At 39.2% G+C, this 25019-nt stretch overlaps 1 protein-coding gene and 1 pseudogene across 12 annotated transcripts in view; one reads left to right on the plus strand and one right to left on the minus strand.

The window, feature by feature from the left end:
* Positions 1-229: 229 nt before the first annotated feature.
* Positions 230-25019, plus strand: part of TSGA10 (testis specific 10) — a 105798-nt gene continuing 81008 nt past the window's right edge. For 2 of the 12 annotated variants that reach the window (XM_067704186.1, XM_067704188.1), the window contains exons 1-3: positions 574-727; positions 12603-12731; positions 22398-22613. In XM_067704186.1, coding sequence (XP_067560287.1) covers positions 671-727; positions 12603-12731; positions 22398-22613 — 402 coding nt within the window. In that variant the 5' untranslated portion in view covers positions 574-670. Of the gene's footprint in view, positions 468-573; positions 728-12602; positions 12732-22397; positions 22614-25019 lie in introns of those variants that run through there. The other 10 variants (XM_067704191.1, XM_067704192.1, XM_067704198.1 and 7 more) reach the window with 9 other exon arrangements.
* On the minus strand, positions 6578-7241 carry LOC137205576 (large ribosomal subunit protein uL13 pseudogene; annotated as a pseudogene).

Here is a 25019-nt window from a genome sequence, read left to right on the forward strand (position 1 = left end):
AACGTGGGTCCAGAATGGTACCCGATCCCTGGGGAAAATAGCACAAAAGAGCGGCAGCAAAGCAGCAGGTGTCCCAGAGCTAACTGAAGGCAGCCAGAGGGAATGGAGCCCCGCGCATGCGCATTCCACTCAGGTGCGGCCGCCGCCCCCAGGGAGTAAGGAAAAAGTCTTGGAAAAGGGGATAGCGGCTGGTTACTAGGAGACGGGACTCTCGGAGGGGTAGTCTAGACGCTGCGTGGGCGTGCGCCTGCGCGGCGCGGATGAACCAGGAAGAGGCCTTATCCTCAAGCGCCCTGTAAGGCGGACAGGAGGACGTACGCGTCGCTACGTGCGTGGGTGTGCGCGCGCGGCTTGTAGTCCCCGCGAGAGGGAGGGTCGAGCCAGGTACGCGTGCGCACAGGGACTTGGGGCGCGCTGGACAGAAGCGGAGCAAAGGCTCCGGGGAGGTGGAGGACGAGTCCCCTCAGGTACAGAGCGTGAGGGCGGGGCCGACGGCGGCGGAGGCCGGCGCTAACCGTCCCCGCCTCCTTCCTGCCGGGTCCCGCCTCCCTGCGACTCCCGGGGCGGGGCCAGGTCGATTTGGGATGGGAAGGGAGAGGAAAGGGGCGGAGGATGGAGACCTCGAGGGACCTGGATCCCTGACGGAGGCGGAATCCTGGCAGTCGCCAGGATGAGCTCCGGGGAGGATGGCAGGCCGAGAAGCCCGGGGAGGGACCCGCAGCCCCAGGTAGAAGCGCGGGGATGCGCCGTGTTGGGGTAAAAAGCATCTCCTGGGCCAGAAGGCCTCTGAGAGGGCAGCTGCAGGGGGCGGGTGTGGTGGGTGTCCGGGGCTGAGGGCGACCCCTGAGGTGGGTATTGGCTGCTGGAGCCGCTGTTAGGGGCGGTAGCCGGCGGAGTTGCGGTCCAGGGAAGCCCGCCAGGAGCAAACTTTGCCCGTGTTGTCGTTTCTTGGGAGCTTAGGGTTGAGCCCAGTTCCTATGGTGACCGCCTCGCTGCCTACCGCGGCTCTCCGCTTGGTCGTTGCGGGGATTGTTCTGTTTAGAAACGCTCTGGAGTGGAGCTGAGGAATTTGGAAGCGAGAGATTTGGGAGTTCAACCTGGCTCTTCCTGACTCCCAGCCTCTCACTTTTAAGCCACTTTATAGACTTGGCGAGGTGAAGGGCCGAGACTACGTAGTCAATTGCATGAAAATCTCATATAATTACAGTAGAAATTATACACCAGAAAGGCAGGGTACGGTGGCTTTCCTTGGAAAAAGTACTTGAGGTTTAAATTGAATAACTGCGGCGATCAGGGAGCTGATACCTAAACACGCATAGGAATACACTTTTTTTTTTCTTTAAATAAAGTCAAGGATAGCGATTTCAGGAAACGTTACATAGATGACACAGGGTCTCTGTGTTTGTTTTCCTTTTTCCATTTAAGGCCATTATATCTCACGATATTCGTTGTTTTAAATTTCCTCTAGTGGTTTTCAAAATTTCAAGCACACTTTTTTTTTGTTTTTTCCTAACCTGTAAGGAAATAAATAGAAGAATAATCGGGTTGCAACTAGAAGAAAATAGTTTAGTTATAACTATGAAAGGAAAGGGTTACATTGCTCAGATCTGCCTCCAGGATACAACTGATTTTTGTTTGTATGTTAATTGATGAATGAGCTAAGTAAGCCATTTAGTCTTAATTAGTGGGTAGTAACTAGGAAGATACATTAATTATATATTTATTTTAAACAGTATACAGTTTAGCATTATTTAATGGCAGCTTCCAAAATAAATCTTGTTTACCTTCTGAAAAAAATCACTGCTTATGGCCCAACAGATGTAGACATTCTCTGACCTCTCTGTCTTCTTCAGGTGCTTCTTTTTCCATTTGTTTTAGGATTATTTGCTTTTTTTTTTTTTTTTTTTTTGCCGTACGCGGGCCTCTCACTGCTGTGGCCTCTCCCGTTGAGGAGCACAGGCTCTGGACGCGCAGGCCCAGCGGTCATGGCTCACGGGCCCAGCCGCTCTGCGGCATGTGGGATCTTCCCGGACCGGGGCACGAACCCGTGTCCTCTGCATCGGCAGGCTGACTCTCAACCACTGCGCCACCAGGGAAGCCCTACGATCACTTGCTTTTAAAAGTACTCCACATACAGAGGCAGTTAGAGCAGGTGTTGTTATTCATTCCCTTTTCCCATCACATGCTCCTCCTTGTTCCCTTTCATGACTTCTATGATAGCCACTTCCTTGCTTTTCCTTGTAGTTTCACCATCTTTGTATGTGACCATGCACTTCCTAGTTTGGCTTGTTTTTGAACTTTAGGTAGATGGGATTGTACTAAGTTTTCCTTTGTATTTTGCAAAGTTTGCTGTTGTAACAATGTTACTCAACATTGTTTTTACGATTGATCCTTTTTATTGCTTGTAGTTAGTTTGTTGTTTGGTGTTCCATTGTAAGAGTATACCACAATTTACCTACTGTTGGTGGACACTAGGGTTTCTATGTTTTTTGGTGAATATGAGGAACACTGCTGTGAATTTTCTTGTACACATACCCCATGATAATCTCTTGAAGTGTGCTGGTTGGTAAGGTAGTTCTGTTTGTCTTAGTTATGCTATTTATGTCAGTCTGTATTAAATTCCTTTGGTTCTGAAAAGCCTCTTGACAACAACTCTTTGACCCCCTTCTTATGTTTCCAAGAGGAACTGATAAATGATTCTTCTCCTAAGGCCATTGTTTTATGCTCCTTAAAAAGGGCAAGTTATTTCTTCACGGTACAGTCTGGATTGAAGAGAACTGAGGAGCTTTGGTTTGGATGGAGTGACTGGAGAGATTATTTCTTTTTAAGAAAGGTTAAACAAGTGACCTTACTGTTTTGTTTGAAGTGAATTTCCAAAACATATATTCACTTATTTTTTATAAATACAGAACCCACCTCAAAATTATTCATAAAATTTTATGTGGTTTTCTACATCCTTCTCTTAGTGAAGCTATTGCCTCCTACTTCAAAGTGTCTTTCAGTCTAAACTTTTGGAGACAGTTTTCTAAAAAGAAAACAAGTTGACCTTTTGTGGAACCAGATTTCAAAATCCTATATAAGATACTCCAGTATTTTCAATTATTCTATCAAAATATTCAGTAGACGTTTGTTGAGCACATATTATATTTTGCTCAGCACTGATGATACTTTTTAGCATGTGATCTCAACTCCTGTTTCACTGAAAAATTAAAATTCTGCCAGGCAGGAACTTCTTCAGATTTCTACCCCTTCTTATCTAAATCGTTACCTGACCTTGCTTTTTTCTGTCTTGTCTCAAAGGACAGTGCGCACCCTTTACCTGGGTTTTCTCTTACTAGCTTATTGGCCTTTCTCCTTTAGTTAACATTAACCCATGTCTTAGGAATCGTCATTGTGTTTATACTGGTAAGAATTTTTAACCTGGAGTACAAGAAATTTGGGGAGTTCTTGAAACCCCTGGAATTGTTTTTAAAGTTTTGTATGTGTTTGCATTTTCCTGGGGTAATGACCTAGGGCTTTTGCTTAATTCTGAAACGGGTCCTTGATATAGAGGAAATTAAGAAGCAAGTTTTTCTCCTCTTCTGTTGGCCCTTCAACAACCCTGGTCTTTTCCCAAATTTTGTTCTTTCTTCTCACAATCATGCTTTGTAAAAGAAATCTACACTTTCTATTTCTTTTTCTTCACTACTCATTCATTTGTTCGTCCTCCTACCATTGAAACTACCTTGTTTGAATCATCAAAATTCATTATTTGGGAAATGTTTTATTGAGTACCAACTTTGTGCTGGGCACTCTTCTAGGCATTAGGGATATAACAGTGACTGGACAAGAGCCTAGATCACTTGGAGCTTACATTTGGTGGGGGGTGACGAACAATAAACAAATGAAGAAATAAGTGATATAATTTCAAATAGTGTTAAGTGTGATAACCTAATGGGCGAGTGAGTAGGAGAGAGGCTACTTTAGGTAAGAGGTTGGGGAGGATGCTCTGATATTTCAGCCAAATTGCCAAGGGTAAGAAGGAGCCATTCATGTCAAGGGCTTGGGAGTGAGAATGTTCCTGACGGAGGGAAAGCAAGAGAGGAGGCCTCAGAGTGGAATGAGATTGGCACAGTAGAGGAACAGAAAGAAAACCAATAAACCTGGGGGGTGAACAAAGAAGAGAGTAGTAGGTCTATTTAGGGAAGTGAAGGCAGGGGCCAAATCATGTAGGACCTTAAAAAGTTTGACTTTTTTTAAGAAAATTGAAATCGTATCAAGTATCTCTTCCGACCACAACTCTATCAGACTACATATCAATTACAGGAAAAAAGACTGTAAGAAATACAAACACATGGAGGCTAAACAATGCACTACCAAATAACCAAGAGATCACTGCAGAAACCAAAGAGGAAATAAAAAAATACATAGAAACAAATGACAATGAAAACACAACAACCCAAAACCTATGGGAGGCAGCAAAAGCAGTTCTAAGGGGAAGTTTATAGCAATACAATCCTACCTCAAGAGACAAGAAACATCTCAAATAAACAACCTAACCTTACACCTAGAGCAATTAGAGAAAGAAGAACAAAAAAACCCCTAAAGTTAGCAGAAGGAAAGAAATCATAAAGATCAGATCAGAAATAAATGAATAAGAAATGAGGGAAACAATAGCAAAGATCAGTAAAACTAAAAGCTGGTTCTTTGAGAAGATAAACAAAATTGATAAAACATTAGCCAGACTCATCAAGAAAAAGAGGGAGAGGACTCAAATCAATAAAATTAGAAATGACAAAGGAGAAGTTACATCAGACACTGAAGAAATACAAAGCATCCTAAGAGACTACTACAAGCAACTCTATGCCAGTAAAATGGACAACCTGGAAGAAATGGACAAATTCTTAGCAAGGTATAGCCTTTTAAGACTGAACCAGGAAGAAATAGAAAATATGAACAGACCAATCACAAGTAATGAAATTGAAACTGTGATTAAAAATCTTCCAACAAACAGAAGTCCAGGACCAGATGGCTTTACAGGTGAATTCTATCAAACATTTAGAGAAGAGCTAACACCAATCCTTCTCAAACTGTTCCAAAATATAGCAGAGGGAGGAACACTCCCAAACTCATTCTACAAGACCACCATCACCCTGATATCAAAACCAGACAAAGATGTCATAAAAAAAGAAAACTACAGGCCAATATCACTGATGAACATAGATGCAAAAGTTCACAACAAAATGCTAGCAAACAGAATCCAACAGCACATTAAAAGGTTCATACACCATGATCAAGTGGGGTTTATCCCAGGAATGCAAGGGTTCTTCAATATATGCAAATCATTCAACGTGATACACCGTATTAACAAACTGAAGGATAAAAACCATACGATAATCTCAATAGATGCAGAAAAAGCTTTTGACAAAATTCAACATCCATTTATGATAAAAACTCTGCAGAAAGTAGGCATAGAGGGAACCTATCTAAACATGTAATAAGGCCATATATGACAAACCCACAGTCAACATCATTCTCAATGGTGAAAAACTGAAAGCATTTCCTTTAAGATCAGGAACAAGACAAGGTTGCCCACTCTCACCACTGTTATTCAACATAGTTTTGGAAGTTTTAGCCACAGCAATCAAAGAAGAAAAAGAAGTAAACGGAATCCAAATTGGAAAAGAAGAAGTAAAACTGTCACTGTTTGCAGAAGACATGATACTATAAATAGAGAATCAAAAAGGTGCTACCAGAAAACTACTAGAGCTAATCAATGAGTTTGGTAGAGTAGCAGGATACAAAATTAATGCACAGAAATCTCTTGCATTCCTATAAACTAATGATGAAAAATCTGAAAAAGAAATTAAGGAAACACTCCCATTTACCATTGCAACAAAAAGATAAAATACCTAGGAATAAACCTACCTTGTGAGACAAAAGACCTGTATGCAGAAAACTATAAGACACTGATGAGAGAAATTAAAGATGATACCAACAGATGGAGAGTTATACTGTGTTCTTGGATTGGAAGAATCAACATTGTGAAAAAGACTATACTACCCAAAGCAATCTGCAGATTCAATGCAATCCCTATCAAACTACCAAAGTCATTTTTCACAGAATTAGAACAAAAAATTTCACAATTTGTATGGAAACACAAAAGACCCCAAATAGCCAGAGCAATCTTGAGAAAGAAAAACAGAGCTGGAGGAGTCAGGCTCCCAGACTTCAGACTATACTACAAAGCTACAGTAATCAAGACAGTATGGTTCTGGCACAAAAACAGAAAAAGAGATCAATCGAACAGGATAGAAAGCCCAGAGATAAACCAATGCACATATGGTCACCTCATCTTTGATAAAGGAGGCAAGAGTATACAGTGGAGGAAAGACTGCCTCTTCAATAAGTGGTGCTGGGAAAACTGGACAGCTACATGTAAAAGAATGAAATTAGAACACTTCCTAACACCATACACAAAAATAAACTCAAAATGGATTAAAGACCTAAATGTAAGGCCAGACACTATAAAACTCTTAAAGGAAAACATAGGCAGAACACTCTGACATAAATCACAGCAAGATTCTTTCTCTTCTTTTTTTTTTTTTAAATTAAGAATAAACAGTCAATTTTATTGGGCTCAGACTAAGAATCCATGGGTTTTGAGGACCTCTGTGAATTTGTCAATTTTCTTCTCTGTGTTCTTTTCGGCCTGCTTCCATAGCCTCGTGAGCTGCTTCTTTTTCCAGTAGTGGATCTTGGCCTTCTCCTTTCTCTTCTCCTCAAGGGTGGCTGTTACTGCCTGGTACTTCCAGCCAACCTGATGAGCCAGGGACCCTAGGTAGGCAAACTTCCACATAGGCTTCAGATGCACAACCTGGAGGGCGGTAGGAACCACCATCCTCTTTTTCTTGTCATAGGGTGGCAGGATCCCATCAAACGCCTTGAGGCAGTTTAGAGCGGCCTGGCCTTGATTGGTCTTATGGGACAGCATGCCTTGCACTGTCTGCCAGAAGACGCAGCTGGGGGCTCAGAAGTGGTAGGGGGCTGTGGGAGGGGTTGGTGTTCATCCGCTTGCAGAGGAATGCCAGGTACTTCAACTTGTTTCTATAGAAATTGCCAGAAATGTTGATGCCCTCACAGCACATAACCACCACCTTTTGACCCAGAAGCACCTGCTCGGCCATCATGGCCACCAGGCAGCCCAGGAGATGGCCTTGGCCATCGAGAACCAGGACCTGCCCCTCCGCCATCTTTGGCAGCTGCCTCCAAGATGCTTTTTGACCCACCTCCTAGAGAAATGGAAATAAAAACAAAAATAAACAAATGGGACCTAATGAAGCCTAAAAGCTTTTGCACAGCAAAGGAAAACAAAAACAAGATGAAAAGACAACCCTCAGAATGGGAGAAAATATTTGCAAATGAAGCAGCTGACAAAGGATTAATCTCCAAAATATACAAGCAGCGCAATACCAAAAAAACAAACAACCCAATCCAAAAATGGGCAGAAGACCTAAATAGACATTTTTCCAAAGAAGAAATACAGATTGCCAACAAACACATGAAAAGATGCTCAACATCACTAATCATTAGAGAAATGCAAATCAGAACTACAGTGATGTATCACCTCACACTGGTCAGAATGGCCATCATCAAGAAACCTACAAAAAATAAATGCTGGAGAGGGTGTGGAGAAAAGGAAACCACCGTCTTGCAGTGTTGGTGGGAATGTAAATTGATACAGCCACTATGGAGAACAGTATGGAGGTTCCTTGAAAAACTAAAAATAGAACTACCATATGACCCAGCAATCCCACTACTGGGTATATACCCTGAGAAAACCATAATTCAAAAGAGTCATGTACCACAACATTCATTACAGTACTACTTACAATAGCCAGGACATGGAAGCAACCCAAGTGTCCATCGACAGATGAATGGATAAAGAAGATGTGGCACATATATACAGTGGAATATTACTCAGCCATAAAAAGAAACAAAATTGAGTTATTTGTAGTAAAGTGGATGGACCTAGAGACTGTCATACAGAGTGAAGTAAGTCAGAAAGAGAAAAACAAATACCGTATGCTAACACATATATATGGAACCTAAAAAAAAAATGGTTTTGATGAACCTAGGGGCAGGACAGGAATAACTACGCAGACATAAAGAATGGACTTGAGGATGCGGGGACGGGGAAGGGTAAGCTGAGATGAAGTGAGTGGCATGGACATATATACACTACCAAATGAAAAATAGATAGCTACTGGGAAGCAGCTGCATAGCACAGGGAGATCAGCTTGGTGTTTTGTGATCACCTAGAGAGGTGGGATAAGGAGGGTGGGAGGGAGAAGCAAAAGGGAGGGGATATGAGGATATACGTATGCATATAGCTGATTCACTTTGTTATACAGCAGAAACTAACACAACGCTGTAAAGCAATTATACTCCAATAAAGATGTTAAAGGAAAAAAGAAAAAAAATATATGAGCTACCTTTGTAGGCTAGCGATTAAAGTAAAAAAAAAAGTTTGACTTTTATTCTGATTTCAGTGGGAAGCCATTGGAGTGTTTTGAGCAGGATCTCATTATTTTAAAATGATTGTTTTGATTTCAGTTTGGAAAACAGGTTGCAGGGAGCAGCAGTAGAAGGAAAAAGACCAGTTAGGAGACAATTGCAGTAATCCATGTGGGAGATGATGGTGACTTGAACCAAGTAGGTGATAATAAAAGTGTACAGAAGTGGATGATGGATTGGGGATATATTTTGGAGGTAGATCCAAAGGGCTTGTTGATGGATTTGATGAGGTTCAGGAAAAGAGGAAACAAAGACAACGCCTTGGCTTTTGACTTTGATCACTGCACAAATGACAGTGCCATGTGACATGGGAAAGACTGGGAAGGAACATGGTGGAGGCAGGGTTGAGAGTAGAAGTGCAGGTGGGGGAATTGAGGTCTGGTTTGTTTTTTTTTTTGCGGTACGCGGGCCTCTCACTGTTGTGGCCTCTCCCATTGCGGAGCACAGGCTCTGGACGCGTAGGCTCAGCGGCCATGGCTCACGGGCCCAGCCGCTCCACAGCATGTGGGATCCTCCTGGACCGGGGCACGAACCCGTGTCCCCTGCATTGGCAGGTGGACTCTCAACCACTGTGCCACCAGGGAAGCCCAAGAGGTCTGTTTTAACATGTTAAGTTGTGATGGCTTTGGACATCCAATAAACAATATAATGTGTTAAGTGCTCCAGTATGGATATGTTCATAGTTTGGAGGGAACATGGAAAATATATGCTAAGTCTTTGGGGGGAAGTAGAAGTCAGAAATACTTTTTTGTAGTCCTGTATTCCCTTAGCATACATGTATGTGGCACGAATCATACTGTACTGTAATTTCTGATTTGTTTTGGACTTCCCTAGATTCATTGAGGCTTGAAATTGTAAGTTTTTTGTTTTAATTTAATTTAATTTAATTTATTTTATATTGGCTGCATTGGGTCTTTGTTGCTGCACGCGGGCTTTTCTCTGGTTGCGGTGAGTGGGGGCTACTCTTCATTGCGGTGCGCAGGCTTCTTGTTGTGGTGGCTTCTCTTGTTGGGAGCATGGGCTCTACGTGTGCAGGCTTCAGTAGTTGTGGCACACGGGCTCAGTAGTTGTGGCTCGTGGGCTCTAGAATGCAGACTCAGTAGTTGTGGCGCACGGGCTTAGTTGCTCCGCAGCATGTGGGATCTTCCTGGACCAGGGCTCGAACCTGTGTCTCCTGCATTGGCAGGTGGATTCTTAACCACTGTGCCACCAGGGAAGCCCCTTGAAATTGTAAGTTTTTATTTGTTTTCTATCTTTCTAGCTTCCCAATCTAATATTGGTTCATCCTTATCCTAACTGTTTATAAATTTGTTTGGTAAGTGAATAAATGTTACAATCTGATAGTATGAACTGAAACAGTGATAGTAGTGATGGAAGAAATGTGTTTGAGAGAGATTTTAGTGAAAAGATCAGTAGGACATGACGGCCAATTAAATAAGTTGAGTCAGTGAGAGGAATTAGTAATAATAGTAATTGTAAATAATAATAATATATATAGCAGTTATTATTTATTGCCAGGCACTGTTCTAAGTGCTTTACATATAATAACTCATTTAATCCTCACAACAACTCTATGAGGCAAGTACTGTTTTCATCTCTATTTTAGAGATGAGGAAGCCATGGCCAGAGAAGTAACTTGCCTGTGGTCACGCAGCTAAGAAGGGGCAGAACAGGCATTATGAACGGAAGCAGTCTGAGGCTAAAGAACATGCTCTTAACCACTGTGCTGTGTTGGTTCCCCGTTGAGAATGACTGTGATTCTAGCTTGGGTGTTTATGATGACAATTTGCTGCTTACAAAGTACTTCACTTGCGTTCTCTGAGATCTGTACAGGAACACAAGTTCCATTCAAAGCTCCATCTAGAGATCACTGGAAGGTGGAAGATATTCAGGTAGCCTGAGGTGGAGAAACTGGCATGCCAGGCATGGGCATTTCAGATACACTGATTTCTCTCCCTTTTTATTGCCTCCAAAGTTAGTGTAGGGAAAGTCGCAGCTCTAATATGATGGCTCACAATTGTCAGGTAGACTCTTGGTCTCTTTATACTTCTGATTTCTAGACTAGACTGATAGTAAACGTGACTGTTCATTTTACCAAAAAGAAGAGGGAAGGTTCCATTTTATCTGCTTTAGTACACTGCTTCATTATCAACCTCTACAAATTTGTATTGACACCTTCCTGTTAGCCAAAGAACTGTGCAGATTCATGGAATACAGAGAGCTCTAGGATATTATTTGTTAAGATTCTAATAACTGTGTGAGGAAGACATAGCCAGAAAAAGTAAATAGCTACATAAATTGTTCTATTACCAAGATATTTGGATGTCTCAATGAAGAGGTGATCACCGTTCGATGGAGAAGACAGAGAAAACCTCCTAGAGAATATGGAATTCAAGCTGAGCCTTAGAAGTGTCTTTACTTCAGTGGAGAAAATAGTGAGGGCAAAGCTCATGAACAAAAGATAATATGTTTCTGAATGTATGTATAAAGAAGGTGTAGAATAGTTTGTCTTTAATAGAGGGGTTCTTGGAGGTGTCAAGTAGGAGGTAAATTTGAAGAAGTAGGAAGGGACCAGATTATGAAGAACTGTATGCTAGGCAGGTTTAGATTTTAGGTCCTTGCTATGCAAGGTATAGTCTGTGTGCTAGCCAAATAGGGATCGCTGAGCAGCTTTTTAGAAATGCAGTATTTCAGACCTACTGTGAGTAATAATCTCATTTTAACAAGATTCCCAAATGATTCGTATGTTTACTAAAATTTGAAAAGTACTGCTATAGTGAGGAGTCATTTGATTCAGTTATACTTAGTCACATGTTTATAACTAGGAACACATTTTTCAACAGAAACTATGTAAGAAATGGTAGTTAGGATTTCAGCCTAACCCATAAAGGCCTAAAACGATTCATACTTAGAAATGCTGTGTGAGATCTAATGCTGAAGTTCCAGGAGAGGCAGGAACTGCTGGACTGGAGAACAGAAAAAGCAGATTTGTGTCTTGTTTAGGGAAAGGGAAAAAGGGAAATAAACCTGTCGGACTGCTAAGGGCTGGATTGTACAGGGCGTTAACACAAGGTCAGTGATCCTGAGCCTTAATTTCCCAAGCACTAGATTTTGGAGCATAGCATCTGTGTTGCTTTGCTTGTAGCAAATTCTCTCTTAACGTAATGGTAGGCTTGATTCAGAGAAAGAAAAATTATTTCCTTAAATTATACAGTTTCTAAGATACATAGTCAAGTAAAAAAAGCACAGTGAAGAGTAGTATGTGTAGTATGCTAAAGTGAGAAATCTTTTAACACTGCTATTTTGCACATGTGCAAATATGTATGTAGAAAAATTCTGAGAAATGGAATTATTTGTAAAGAAGCTATGTGCATTTGTAATGTTGCTAGATTTACCCAGTGGTTCTCCATAAATATTGTGTCAATTTACACTGCCACAGAATGCTAATTTATATATCCAACTTTATGATTTTGCCAATGTGATGGTTAAAAAATGGTATCCCAGTGTTGTTTTAATTTGTATTCCTCCAAATGGTGAGATTGAATATCTTTAAATCTATTTAAAAGCCATTTCTGTGAAATATCCATATTCTTGGCCAATTTTTATATTAGGGTATTTCTTTTCCTTTTTTTAATTGTAGGAATTATTTATATATTAGGGAAATTAGCCCTTTGTGATATGGGTAGCAAACCTTTTTGTTAATATACAAAAATAACAATAAACAGGTAGCTAGTGAACATCATAGCCCTGGAAGTAGACTACTTAATTTGCTGCTGACCCATACTCCCTTAGATAGAGTGGAGTATGTCTTTTTTGAAAAGCATGTTCAATACTATAGTTTCATATTTGGAAAACACACAGAAGAAGTTTTATAATATAAAGTTTTAAGAAAGTAAATGTTGATGAAGTCCTTTTAGCTGGTGGAACAGGTTAAAAACAATTTTTTAATTGAATGTTGTTAATTTTCAAAATTATGGTTGTTGTGGGAAATCACAAAGCTGTTTTAAACCTGACTGTCTCTATATTATTCCCATTCCTTCCACTAGGTTACCACCAAAGAACATGCTTTTGATCTAGGGGCTCCAGTTTCTGAAGCTGAAAAACACCAGAATATTCTCCAGCTAGAACAAGAAGTGAGAAATCAAGACAAATTCATTTCTTCACTGAAGTTACAGGTTACATTTAATTTCTCTGCATATTTCCCTAAATTAATTTGGGATGGGGGCCTATATTAAAATAAGATAGAGAATAAATACCAATTCAGTGCTCATTTAAATTGTATGGGTCTAAAATCATTCCATTTTTATCTTAACCATTTTGAAACACATAGATTCAGAGTTAGTGAGTGAAAACTATATCCCAGGTGTTGTATCAGATGCTTTCAAGTACATAATCTTACCTAATCATCCCAACTTTGTGAAATTGTGATGTTATTTCCATTTTACCAATGTGGAAGCCCAAGTTCCAAGAGGCTAAAGAATTACGATATTTGACTAATGAGTGACAGAGCTAGGATTTCTCTGAACTCCCACGTTAGCTAGAATTTGAATCCAGTTCTCTGAACTCCCAAGTTCATTATTGTTTCTGTTCTCCTGGTGTCTGACCTGTGGTATAGCTATTAATAAAGGCTATTAAAAGAAACTTCCTCTTCTAGGAAAATGGAGTAGACTTACTTTTCCTTACTCTTCCCACTAAGTACAGCTAAAAACCCTGAATATTATGTATAAAACAAGCATAAGAACACTCTGAAAGGTGGGAAGAAGGAAGACTGGCTAGAGACCTCAGCACACAATGAATGTTAGGACATGTTAGGGAGTTCCTGGTTTTTCTTTTTGTTCCATATATCCCAGGCAGAGTACTGGAAAAACTGGCAACCAGAAATCATGGGTGCAGATTTATAAAGGTCTCAGAAAAGCCATCCCTTTCTAGCTGAAGGACTAGGAATTGGGCAATCTAGCAAGGCAGATTACTCTTAGACAAGAACTGCCCATTTTAAGCAGACACCAGGGAAAAAAACTAGCTCCATTCCTGCCAGCAAAGCCTAAGAGCCCAGACACCCACCCTTCTCATGCTATAACAAAGAACCCCATCCTTCCCTCATCCCCCTACCCTGCCCCACAAGGCCCCCATCCCACCAGGGTGGTATCAAAGAAGGCTGAGTGGGGAACCAAGACTTTTGTGTCATTCAGGAAGTAAGGAAGTCCCCAACCCCATATTGTCAGCAGAGACCACATGGGGAGCCAAGAAGTCCACTGCCACCTGGTAGTAAGAGGTGCCCCATTTCCTCTTTGCTGGGATGATATCAGAAGAGACCTAATGCAGAGTCAGAACCTTTACCACCCTCCAACAGTAACAAGTCCACCCACCCACAGTGGCAGTGGAGGATACATGGGAGCGGTAATAAGGAGCCTCCATTCTTCCAGCTCTGGTGATATCAGCAGAGGCCTGGTGGGTAGCCCGAAGTCCCATCCCTGCCTAGCCGTAACGAGGAGCCCCACCCTTCCCAGGTGTCAAAGGAGGCCTAGTGGAGAAATTGGGCTTTTACTCCCATCCAACAGTAACAAGGCAGTGTCCCCCTTTTCTTGCTGGAGCGGTGTCACAGGAAGCCTACTGAAAGATAAGAGTCAGTGTCTTAGACTATGAGGTCTCAATTAAAAAAAAGGAAAAAACACTCCTCATCCCAAAAATCAGGAAGATTTCAACCTCTATGAGAAAAGACAATCAAGAGATGCCAACACAGAGATGAATCAAATATGACAATTATCTGACAAGGATTTTAAATTAGCCATCATATAAATGCTTCAACAAGTAATTTTGAGCATGCTTGAAACAAACAGATAAAGTACAGCCAAGTGGAATTTTGGTAGCAAACAGGCTGTTCGAAATAAAAGATATAAAGTAGAGGCAAGTGGAATTTTGGTAGCAAACAAGCTGTTCTTCAGTAGGTGAATAGAATAAACAAACTGTGGTATATAATAGAATATCATTCACTGATTAAAAGACATGAGCTATCAAGCCATAAAAAGACATGAAGGAACCTTGAAAGGATATTGTGAGGTGAAAAAAGCCAATCTGAAAAGGTTACATGCTCTGTGATTCCAACTATACGACCTTCTGGGAAAGACAAAACATAGAGACATTAGAAGATCACTGGTTGCCAGGGATTTGGAGGGAGGAAGCGGTGAAGGGAGCACAGGGGATTTTTAGGGCAGTGAAACTATCCTGTATACAGTAATGATGGATACATGTCACTGTACATTTGTAAAAAGCCACAGAATCAACAACCCTAAGAGTGAACCCTAATTAAACTCTGGATTTTAGTTAATAATAATGTATAATGTTGGCTCATCAATTGTGACCAATGTACCACACTAAAACAAGATGTAAATAAGGGGAAACTGGGGTGAGTTGGAGGGGGGAGAAGGGGTATGTGGGAACTCTCTGTACTTACTGCTCAATTTTTCTGTAAACCTAAAACTGCTCTAAAAAAAAGTAAGTTCTATTAAAAAATACATGGGAGAAAAGACTTCCAAATTATGTATCTGATAAGGGATTAATATCCAGAATATATAAAGAAATCCTATAACTCAACAACAAAAAACCCCAAAACAACGCAATTCAAAAATGGCAAAAAACTTGAATAGATGTTTCTCCAGAGAAGATATACAGATGGCCAATAAACATGAAAAGATGCTCAACATCACCAGTCATTAAGGAAATGCAAATCAAAACCACAATGAGATATCACTTCACACCAATCAGGACCACTATTATCAAAAAGCAGAAAATAACAAGTGTTGGTGAGGATGTGGAGAATCTGGAGCTCTTGTGCATTGCTAATGTAAAATGGTTTAAGCACAGTACAAAATTTTGGCAATTCCTCAAAAAGTTAAGTATAGAATTACCATGTGATCCAGCTATTCCACTCCTAGGAATATCCCCCAAAGATTAAAAGCAGGGACTCAAACAGATACTTGTACACCAATGTTCATAACAGCATTATTTATGATAGCCAAGAGGTGGAAACAACTCAGATTCCATCGATAGATGAATGGATAAACAAAATGGGGTACGTACAAACAATGGAACATTATTCAACCTTAATTCTGAAAGGAGACTACAAGATGGAAGAGCCCTGAAAACAGTGTGCTAATTGAAATAAGCCAGACACAGAAGGACAAATATTGTATGATTCCACTTATATGAGGTAGGAAAATTCATAGATAATTATTTAATGGGTACAGAGTTTCAGTTTGTGATGATGAAAAAGTTCTGGAAATGGATATGGGATGGTTGCACAATGTTGTGAATGTACTTAATGCCATTGAATTTTACATTTAAAAATGGTTAGAGTGGTAAATTTTATGATGTTCTATTTTACCACAATAAAAAAGTTTAAAAAAATACAGTAACTGAGATTAAAAACTCAGTGTTCTCAAACAAAAACATGAAGAGGAGGAGAAAAGAATGAATCAGTGAACATGAAGATAGAAATAAAGAAATTACCTGATCTGAACAATAGAGAGAAAATAGATTGAAAAAATGTGAACAGAGGCTCAGGGACAGGTGGGAATATAACAAAAGATCTACATTTGGATTGTTGGAGTCCCAGAAAGAGAGGTAAGAGAAGGTGGGGCTGAAAAAATATTCAAAGAAATAATGGCTACATAGTCCCCAAATTTGGCAAAAGACATAAACAAATGAAAGAAGGTGAGTGAAAAGCTACCAGGAGTCTCCCAAAGAAATCTACACTGAGACACTTCATATTCAAACTGAAAACTAAAGACAAAAAAAATCCTGAAAGAAACAATTCATTATTTATAGGGGAGCACCAATTCAAATGGCAGCAGGTCTGGAAATGAGATCAGAAGGAAGTGGCACAACATTTTTCAAGTGTTGGAAGAAAAGAACTGTCAACCCAGTGCATATTCTGTATTTAGAAAAGTATGAAGGGAAAAGTAAGAAATGAAGGGAAAATTAAGATATTCTCAGATGAAGAAAACTGAGAATTTGTTGCCAGCAAAGCTACCCTAAAAGAATATCTAAAGGAATTTCTCTAACAAGGAAGGAAGTGGTAAAAGGAGTAGTCTTGGAAGAATAGGAAGGAAGGAGGAACAACATATAGAGCAAAAATATGGGTAAACGTGATCGAATTTCCTTTTCTACTTTTCTAAATTATGTTTGTCGAATGTAGTTCTCAGTGCATGTAGAGGAAATATTTAAGAATCATTTTATTAATAAAGGAGGGTAGAGGGACGTAAAGGGAGGTAAGGTCTCTGCACTTCACTTGAACTGGTAAACTGTAGGCTGTGATAACTTATGAACATATAATGAAACACCTAGAGCAACCACTAAAAATCTGTAAAAAGTTATACTCAGAATTGCTATGGATACCTCAAACTGGAATTCTAAAAAATGTTCAAGAAACCCAGAGGAAAGTGGGTAAAACAAAACAGAAAGAAAAATTTAAAAAAAAAAACACAACAGAAAACAACAGAAAAGTCACACTTGAATCTTAACATAAAAGTAAGTACATTAAATATATGTAATCTAAATACACCAATTAGAAGCTAGAAATTGGCAGAGTGGATTAAAAAACCATGACCTAGCATTATGCTGTCTATAAGAAATTCACTTCAAATATAATGATATAGCTAGGTTGAAAGGCATTCAGACCCAAATGAAGAAATAAAACTATCCCTGTTTATAGATGACATGATCTTCTTCCTGGAAAATCTCATACCATCTACAGTGTAAAAACTAGAACTAATAAATGAGTTCAAAAGGTCAGAATACAACACAAACATACTGTATTTTTGTTTTAAATGTATTTATTTATTTATTTTTTGGCTGCGTTGGATCTTTGTTGCTGTGCGCAGGCTTTCTCTAGTTGTGGTGAGCGGGGGCTATTCTTCGTTGCGGTGCACGGGCTTCTCATTGCAGTGGCTTCTCTTGTTGCAGAGCATGGGCTCTAGGTGCCTGGGCTTCAGGAGTTGTGGCTTGTGGGCTCTGGAGCACAGGCTCAGTAGTTGTGGCACACAGGCTTAGTTGCTCCGCGGCATGTGGGATCTTCCCGGATCAGGGCTCGAACCCGTGTCCCCTGCACTGGCAGGCGGATTCTTAACCACTGCACCACCAGGGAAGCCCTGTATTTTTGTATATTATCAATTAACCTGTGGAAATCTAAATTAAAAATTACATGCCATTTACAGTCACTCAAATAGAAAATGGAATCCTTAGATGTAAATCTAACAAAATAAGTATGAACTCACATTCTGAAAACTACAAAATGCTAATAAGAGAAATCTAAGAAGATCTAAACAAATATTCAGGGATTGGTAGCCTCAACATAGTAAGATATCAATTATCTCCAAATCTATATCCAAGTTTAATACGATTCCCATCAAAATCCCAGCAAAGAACAATTTTGAAAAAGACCAAAGTGGAAAGAGTCATTCTCCTTGATTTAAAAACTTAATATACAGCTACAGTAATCGTGACTGTATGGTATTGCTAGAGGGACAGACATAGATCAGTGATACAGAATAGAGAATCCAGAAATAGCCTTACACGAATACAGCCAAATGATTTTTGACAGAGGTGCAAATGCAATCTGATGAAGAAAGGTAGTCTTTTCAACAAAATGTGCTGGAGCAATTTGATATCTTTTAGGAACAAAAATGAGCCTAGACCTAAACCTCACACCTTATACAAAAATTAACTCAGAATAGATCATAGATTTAAATGTAAAACATAAAACTATGAAAGTTTGAAAAGGTAACATAGGAACAAATCTTCAGGACCTTGGGCTTGCTGAAGAGTTCTTAGACATGACAGCAAAAGTGTGATTCATAAAAGAGAAAATTGATAATTTGAATTTCGTCAAGATTTAAGTCTTTTGCTTTGTGAAAGACCCTGTTAATAGGATGAAAAGACAAGCTACAACCCCTGTTTCTGTCAAAGGAATCGTATCTAGAACATGTGGAGAACTCTCACAACTCAACAGTAAAAAGCAAACAATCCAGTTAGAAAATGAACAAAGAATATAAAGACATATGTCACAGGAGGATGTATTGTTGACAAATAAAAAGATGTTCATCTTTTCTAAACATCAGGGAAATACAAATTAAGACCATGATGAGATAACAATGCACACTGTTAAGGAACAGTTAAAATAAAAAATAGTCATGATACCAAATGCTGGCAAGGATGAGGAGAAACTGGATCACTGATACATTCCTGGTGGGAATGGGGAATGGTACAGCTACTCTGGAAAATAGTTTAGTTCTTAAAAAACTAAACATACATTTACCATACAGCCCAGCAATTGCACTCTTGGGAATTTATTCCAGAGAAATGAAAACTATGTCCACTCAAAAACCTGTATACAGTTATACAGTTGTTCATAGCAGCTTTATTTGTTATAGTCCCAAACTGGAAACATCTAAAACTTCCCTTAATTGGTGAATTATTAAACAAACCATGGTAATCCATACCATGAAATATTATTCAGCAATAAGAAGGAATGAACTGTTGATCCACTTAACAACTTAGATGTCAGGGGCACTGTGCTGAGTGAAAAAGCCACCGTCAACAGATAGCATACTGTGATCTCTATCACATGATTCTATTTATGTAACATTCTCAAAATGGCAAAATTATTATAGAGATCAGTGGTTGCTAAGAGTTATGGGTGGGGAGGGATGGCTGTGACTATACAGGAGTAACGGGAGGGTGATCTTTGTGGTGATGGAATAGTTCTGTGTCTTATTGAGGTGGTAGTTACAGCATTTTACACGTGATAAAATGGTATAGAACAATAGGCACACGTTGTACCAATGTCAAATCTCTGGGTTTGATATTTTACTGTAATTTAAGATGTAACTGTTTGGGGAAACCAGGTTAAAGGCACATGAACCTCTGTACTATGTTTGCAACTTCCTGTGAACCTTTAGTTATTTCAAAATAAAAAGGTTTTTTTTTTGGCAAGTTTTTTTTTTAATAAAAGCTACTTTTTGAGTACCTATTGTCTGCCAAAAATTTTACTTGAACTTTTATATCTCTCTAACTACACCCTGAAAATTGTAGGTATTCTCTCCATTTAACAGATGAAACTCAAGAAGCTTCCATTTATTTTTTTCTGAAGTCAGATGCATCTCTTAGGATCAAGAAAATATGGTAAATTGTCTGAGGTTAAGTGACTGGTGAGGAACTGCAGCAGGATTTAAACCTGTCTGCCTCAGTCCAAAGCCCACATCCTTTGTAACTTCCTCTTCTAAAGTACTTGTGTCTTGGAATTAAGTAAAAGTGGGGCTTGATGTCAAGGTGAGGGAAGTGTTCATTTATTTATTTATAATGTATTTGTTTTATTCATTTAATAATTGAGCATCATGTGCTAGATATATAATAAATGATACAGAAAGGAGAGGTATGTTGATACAGAAATTAGAGACATGATCCCTTTAAAGTCGCTTAGAACTTACTGGAAGGGACAGGGAAACAAATGATTATAACACATCTTATAAAATACTAAGATAAAAATATATAAGAAGCTGTATGGGAGCCCAGAGAGGAAAAGCATGTAACCTTTCCTGGTGGGAGGTCAGGAAACATTTTTAGCATGTTCTTGTTGCTCAGAGACGTGGCCCTGTTGAAGCCATGAACAAAGACAAAAAGATAGATAAATTGAAGTTTGTTTAGTTAAAAAAAAAATGCTAGTAATGAAAAGAGGTAATAAGAGTGCGGGAAAGTAAAGAAACAGTGAAAGCATGGATAAGCAGAGCAAACAGGAAATCATTGCATGGTTTCTGTACTAGTTGCTAGAGGTGAGCTGCAGATTTCTTTAAAATTACTACAGGCAAAAGCAACAAGGAAATTGTAAAGTAATTCACGGTACAAAGAATAAAAACAAACCAGGTATACAAAAGAAGCACATGTTTTTCTGAAATTGAGACCTGAGCAAAGTTTTCCCTGAGGATTCTTTTTTTTTTTTTGTGGTACGCGGGCCTCTCACTGTTGTGGCCTCTCCCGCTGCGGAGCACAGGCTCCAGACGCTCAGACTCAGCAGCCATGGCTCACAGGCCTAGCCGCTCCGCGGCATGTGGGATCCTCCTGGACCGGGGCACGAACCCGTGTCCCCTGCATCAGCAGGCGGACTCTCAACCACTGCGCCACCAGGGAAGCCCCCTGGTGGATTCTTATAGAGAGGGTTCTGTGATATAGTATATAACATTTTCAATAAATTTCCTAACAGGTTTTAAAATGAGTTTAGCAAGTTTCTTACAGCATGTCTAGAGCTTAGGTGTATATTGGAGATGGTGGAGAGGGCTTGGACAGGGCAGTAGGCCTGGGACCACAAATGGTATTTGTTCATCTTATTCTCAGTGTAATGAAGCACCATAAGGCTACAGGAATTACTTCAAATTTGCATTTTCAAAGAATTTTTAGCTGTAGTTGGGAGAATGCCAAAAAAGAAGAGAGTAAGAGGTATTGCTGAAATTCAGCCTGGTTGTGATAAAAGGCTCAACTACAGAAATAAGTGCATTTACAGTTTGCCTTTTTGCTTTTTAAAAAATTCTTCAAGTTCTTTTTTTTGTCTCCTGGTTTTGACAATTTACTCTTTTCCTGTAAATCTCACAAGTTAGTGTGCCTTACAAAATACCAAAGTGAGAATTGGATTAAAATAATGGCTTTTATTGTGCTTCTTGAGTATAATAAATGTCATTGTGGTATAGTTAGTTATATATAATTCATGACCTTTAGGATATTTCTTTATATAGTGACAAATAATAAAGTTTATATTTTTAAAGAAAACTTTGTTGATTTTGATGGTTTGGAAAGAGCTCTCTCTAGTTACTTGAAAAGGGCAAGGTTACAGCAAAAATAATGTTAGAACTAAGAATAACGTTACCTAAGAGATTTAGCAATTTTAGATGCTCTTTAAAGACCAAGACTGTTTTTTTCTTCTGTCTTTTCACATCTTGCACACACAGTGCCTTGAATATAGTAGGTGCTCAATAAATATTTGTTAAATATACAGTGAGAGACAAATCCTGTGGAAAAGGGCTTTGTGCCACCCCTTTATCTCAGATATTTCTCTTACGGCACTTAACATACTGTATATGTATTTCCACAAGTAAACAATACATTCTCTGAGGCAGATAGCTAACCTGTCTTTGTACCTGTTGAATTTAACATAGTTCTTGACATATTATCATTATTCAATTGGTATAACATATCTTTTTTCCTTTAAAGGCATTTGGATACCTTCGTGATAGAAAAGGCCCTTTTCTTCATCCATTGATGGTTTGATAGTGGGCTAAGAAAGAAAGCTGTGGTCCTCCACATAAGTCAGCAAATACTTGATTGATTTGGTATTTAGCTTAGTCAAGTAAGTTACTGATATGTTCAAAGGACTTTTCTAAAGAGTTAACATATTTTGATGACAGTAGTTAGAAACTTAATTCTAAAGAATGCCTAATTGATGATATTAATTATTTAAATTATTTCGAGACTGGTTTCTTTTCTGCAGATATAAATATTTGGCAATTTTTCTAATAGTTTTGTTAAATATCAACACTAAGTGGTTTTTTTTGTTATTAAGCTGTAAATTGTTTTGAGAATTATAGCTATAAACCTTTAAATTTTCACTTAGTATATTTTTTTCAGATAGGTAACACAGTCACATGGTACAAAATTCAGAAAGTAAAAAAAGATATATAGTTAAGTCTCCTTGCCAGGGAAGCAAACCTCCCTTCCTGAATCTAGTCACCTAGTTGTTCTCCTCAGAGAGAAGCTAAGGAAATAGTTTAATTTGATTATTTTCTTTCTACTTGTAACAGATTGAAGATCTCAAACAGACAAATCATGGCTTGGAAGAATGTGTTAGGAAACTCTTGGACGGTAAGGAGGTGGTAAGCAGTCAAGTAGAGGATTTAACCAGCCACAATGAGCATCTTTGTCAAGAACTGATTAAAATTGACCAACTAGCAGAGCAACTAGAAAAAGAGAAAAAGTTTGTGGTGGATACTGCCAACAAGGAACTTGAAGAAGCAAAGGTATTAGATTGATCACTGATCAGGTTTTTTTTTTTAATTGAGGTATAATTGACATATAACATTATATTAGTGTACAACTAGTGTACGATTATATTCAGGTGTACAACATAATGATTCAATATTTGTATGTATTGTGAAATGATCACCACAAGTCTAGGTAACATCCAACTACTGATCAGGATTTTAATTCTACTTTAAACATATAGTTATTAATGCAGTGGAAAAAGTGGCATTCTCATTTACATCATTTGAAAGTTTTTTAGATTTGACATTGTAATTAAATGTCTATTCTAAGGATTAAATTGTTTTGTGTTTCACATTTTATTTCTTTTAAAAATTTTTACTCAAAAATTTTCCTAAGTAATATGTAGTCATAGTAAAAACTCAAAGCAATGGGAATGTTCTGTATATAGAACATTTCTTTCTCTCTAATCCTTTTTTCCTCTGCAGAGGTATCTACCAACAAGTATATATATGTATATTTCCATTCTTCTTTTCTGTTTTCACACATACACAATTTATTTCACACTTTAAAAAAAGATGGGTTTTTTTTAACCAAAGCTTTTAAATTTCTATGTAGTCAAATTTGTCAATCTTTACTGAATTCTGAGTTTTGATCTTTTATTTTTTGAGGTCCCACCCCCTTTTAAAACATTTGAATGAGACATCCCTGGTGGCGCAGTGGTTAAAAATCCACCTGCCAGTGCAGGGGACACAGGTTTGATCCCTGGCCCGGGAAGATCCCATATGCTGCAGAGCAACTAAGCCCGTGTGTCACAACTACTGAGCCTGCGCTCTAGAGCCCACGAGCCACAACTACTGAGCCCGTGTGCCTCAACTACTGAAGCCCTCGGGCCTAGAGCCCATGCTCCACAAGAGAAGCCACTGCACTGAGAAGCCTGCACACCGCAATGAAGAATAGCCCCTGCTCACCGCAACTAGAGAAAGCCCACACGCGCAGCAACAAAGACCCAATGCAGCAAAAATAAATAAAATAAATAAAAATTTAAAAATATATATTTGAATAGACTTTATTACTTTAGAGCAGTTTTAGGTTCATAACAATGTGAAGCAGAAGGTAACAGAGATTTCCCATATACTCCCTGCCCCCACACATGCCTATTCTCCCCCATTATCCACAATCCCCCACCAAAGTGGCACATTTGTTACATTTTATGATAAAGAATTGACATATTGGGACTTCTTGGTGGCACAGTGGTTAAGAATCCGCCTGCCAATGCAGGGGACACAGGTTCGAGCCCTGGTCTGGGAAGATCCCACATGCTGCGGAGCAACTAAGCCCATGCATCACAACTACTGAGCCTGCACTCTAGAGCCTGCAAGCCACAACTACTGAGCCCATGTGCCACAACTACTGAAGCCTGTGTGCCTAGAGCCGATGCTCCACAACAAAAGAAGCCACTGCAATGAGAAGCCCGCTCACCACAACAAAGAGTAGCCCCCGCTCGCCACAACTAGAGAAAGCCCGTGCACAGCAACGAAGACCCAATGCAGCCAAAAATAAATAAATAAATAGATAAATAAATTTATTAAAAAAAAGAATTGACATATCATGATCACCCAGAGTCCATAGTTTACATTAGGGTTCACTCTTGATGTTGTACATGCTATGGATTTGAACAAATGTAAAATGACATGTACCTACCATTATAGTATCAGAGTAATTTCACTGCCCTAAAAACCCTCTATCTCCACCTAAGGTTTTTTTTTGGGGGGGGGGGATACGTGGGCCTCTCACTGTTGTGACCTCGCCCGTTGCGGACTACAGGCTCTGGATGCGCAGGCTCAGCAGCCACGGCTCGCGGGCCCAGGCGCTCTGCGGCATGTGGGATATTCCCGGACTGGGGCTTGAACCCGTGTCCCCTGCATCGGCAGGCGGACTCTCAACCACTGCGCCACCAGGGAAGCCCTCTCCACCTAGTTTTGAACCTTGTTTAGGAAGGCCTTCTCACCTCAAGAACTACAAGAATATTTTCTCCAGTTTTCTTTAAAGAATTCTTAACATGTATATTTAAAGTTTTAATCCTTCTGGAATTTCTTTTTGTTCTAGTATGAGGTATGGTTGAATAGTCCTTTCTTCAGTCACTGATTTAAAGCGCCATTTTAACAGCTACTGAATTCTTGTACGTGCATGGATATGTTTCTGGACGATTTGGTTTCATTGATTCATTTGCCATCTTCTATGCCACTACCGTATTATTTTAATAACTATAGCTTTATGATATTTTGATAAACATTTTATTTCTTGATTAAATTTTAGTACCCTACCATGACCTTTAGAAACTAGGAATTTAAACACTACTATAAAATGAAGACTTTGATTTCTCATTGTTGTCTAATGGCTTACAGGCAAGACACATGGTATATGTGAAAGCCAGAAAACAA

This window comes from Pseudorca crassidens, chromosome 14 (genome assembly GCF_039906515.1).
Source record: "Pseudorca crassidens isolate mPseCra1 chromosome 14, mPseCra1.hap1, whole genome shotgun sequence".
Lineage (NCBI taxonomy): Eukaryota > Metazoa > Chordata > Mammalia > Artiodactyla > Delphinidae > Pseudorca > Pseudorca crassidens.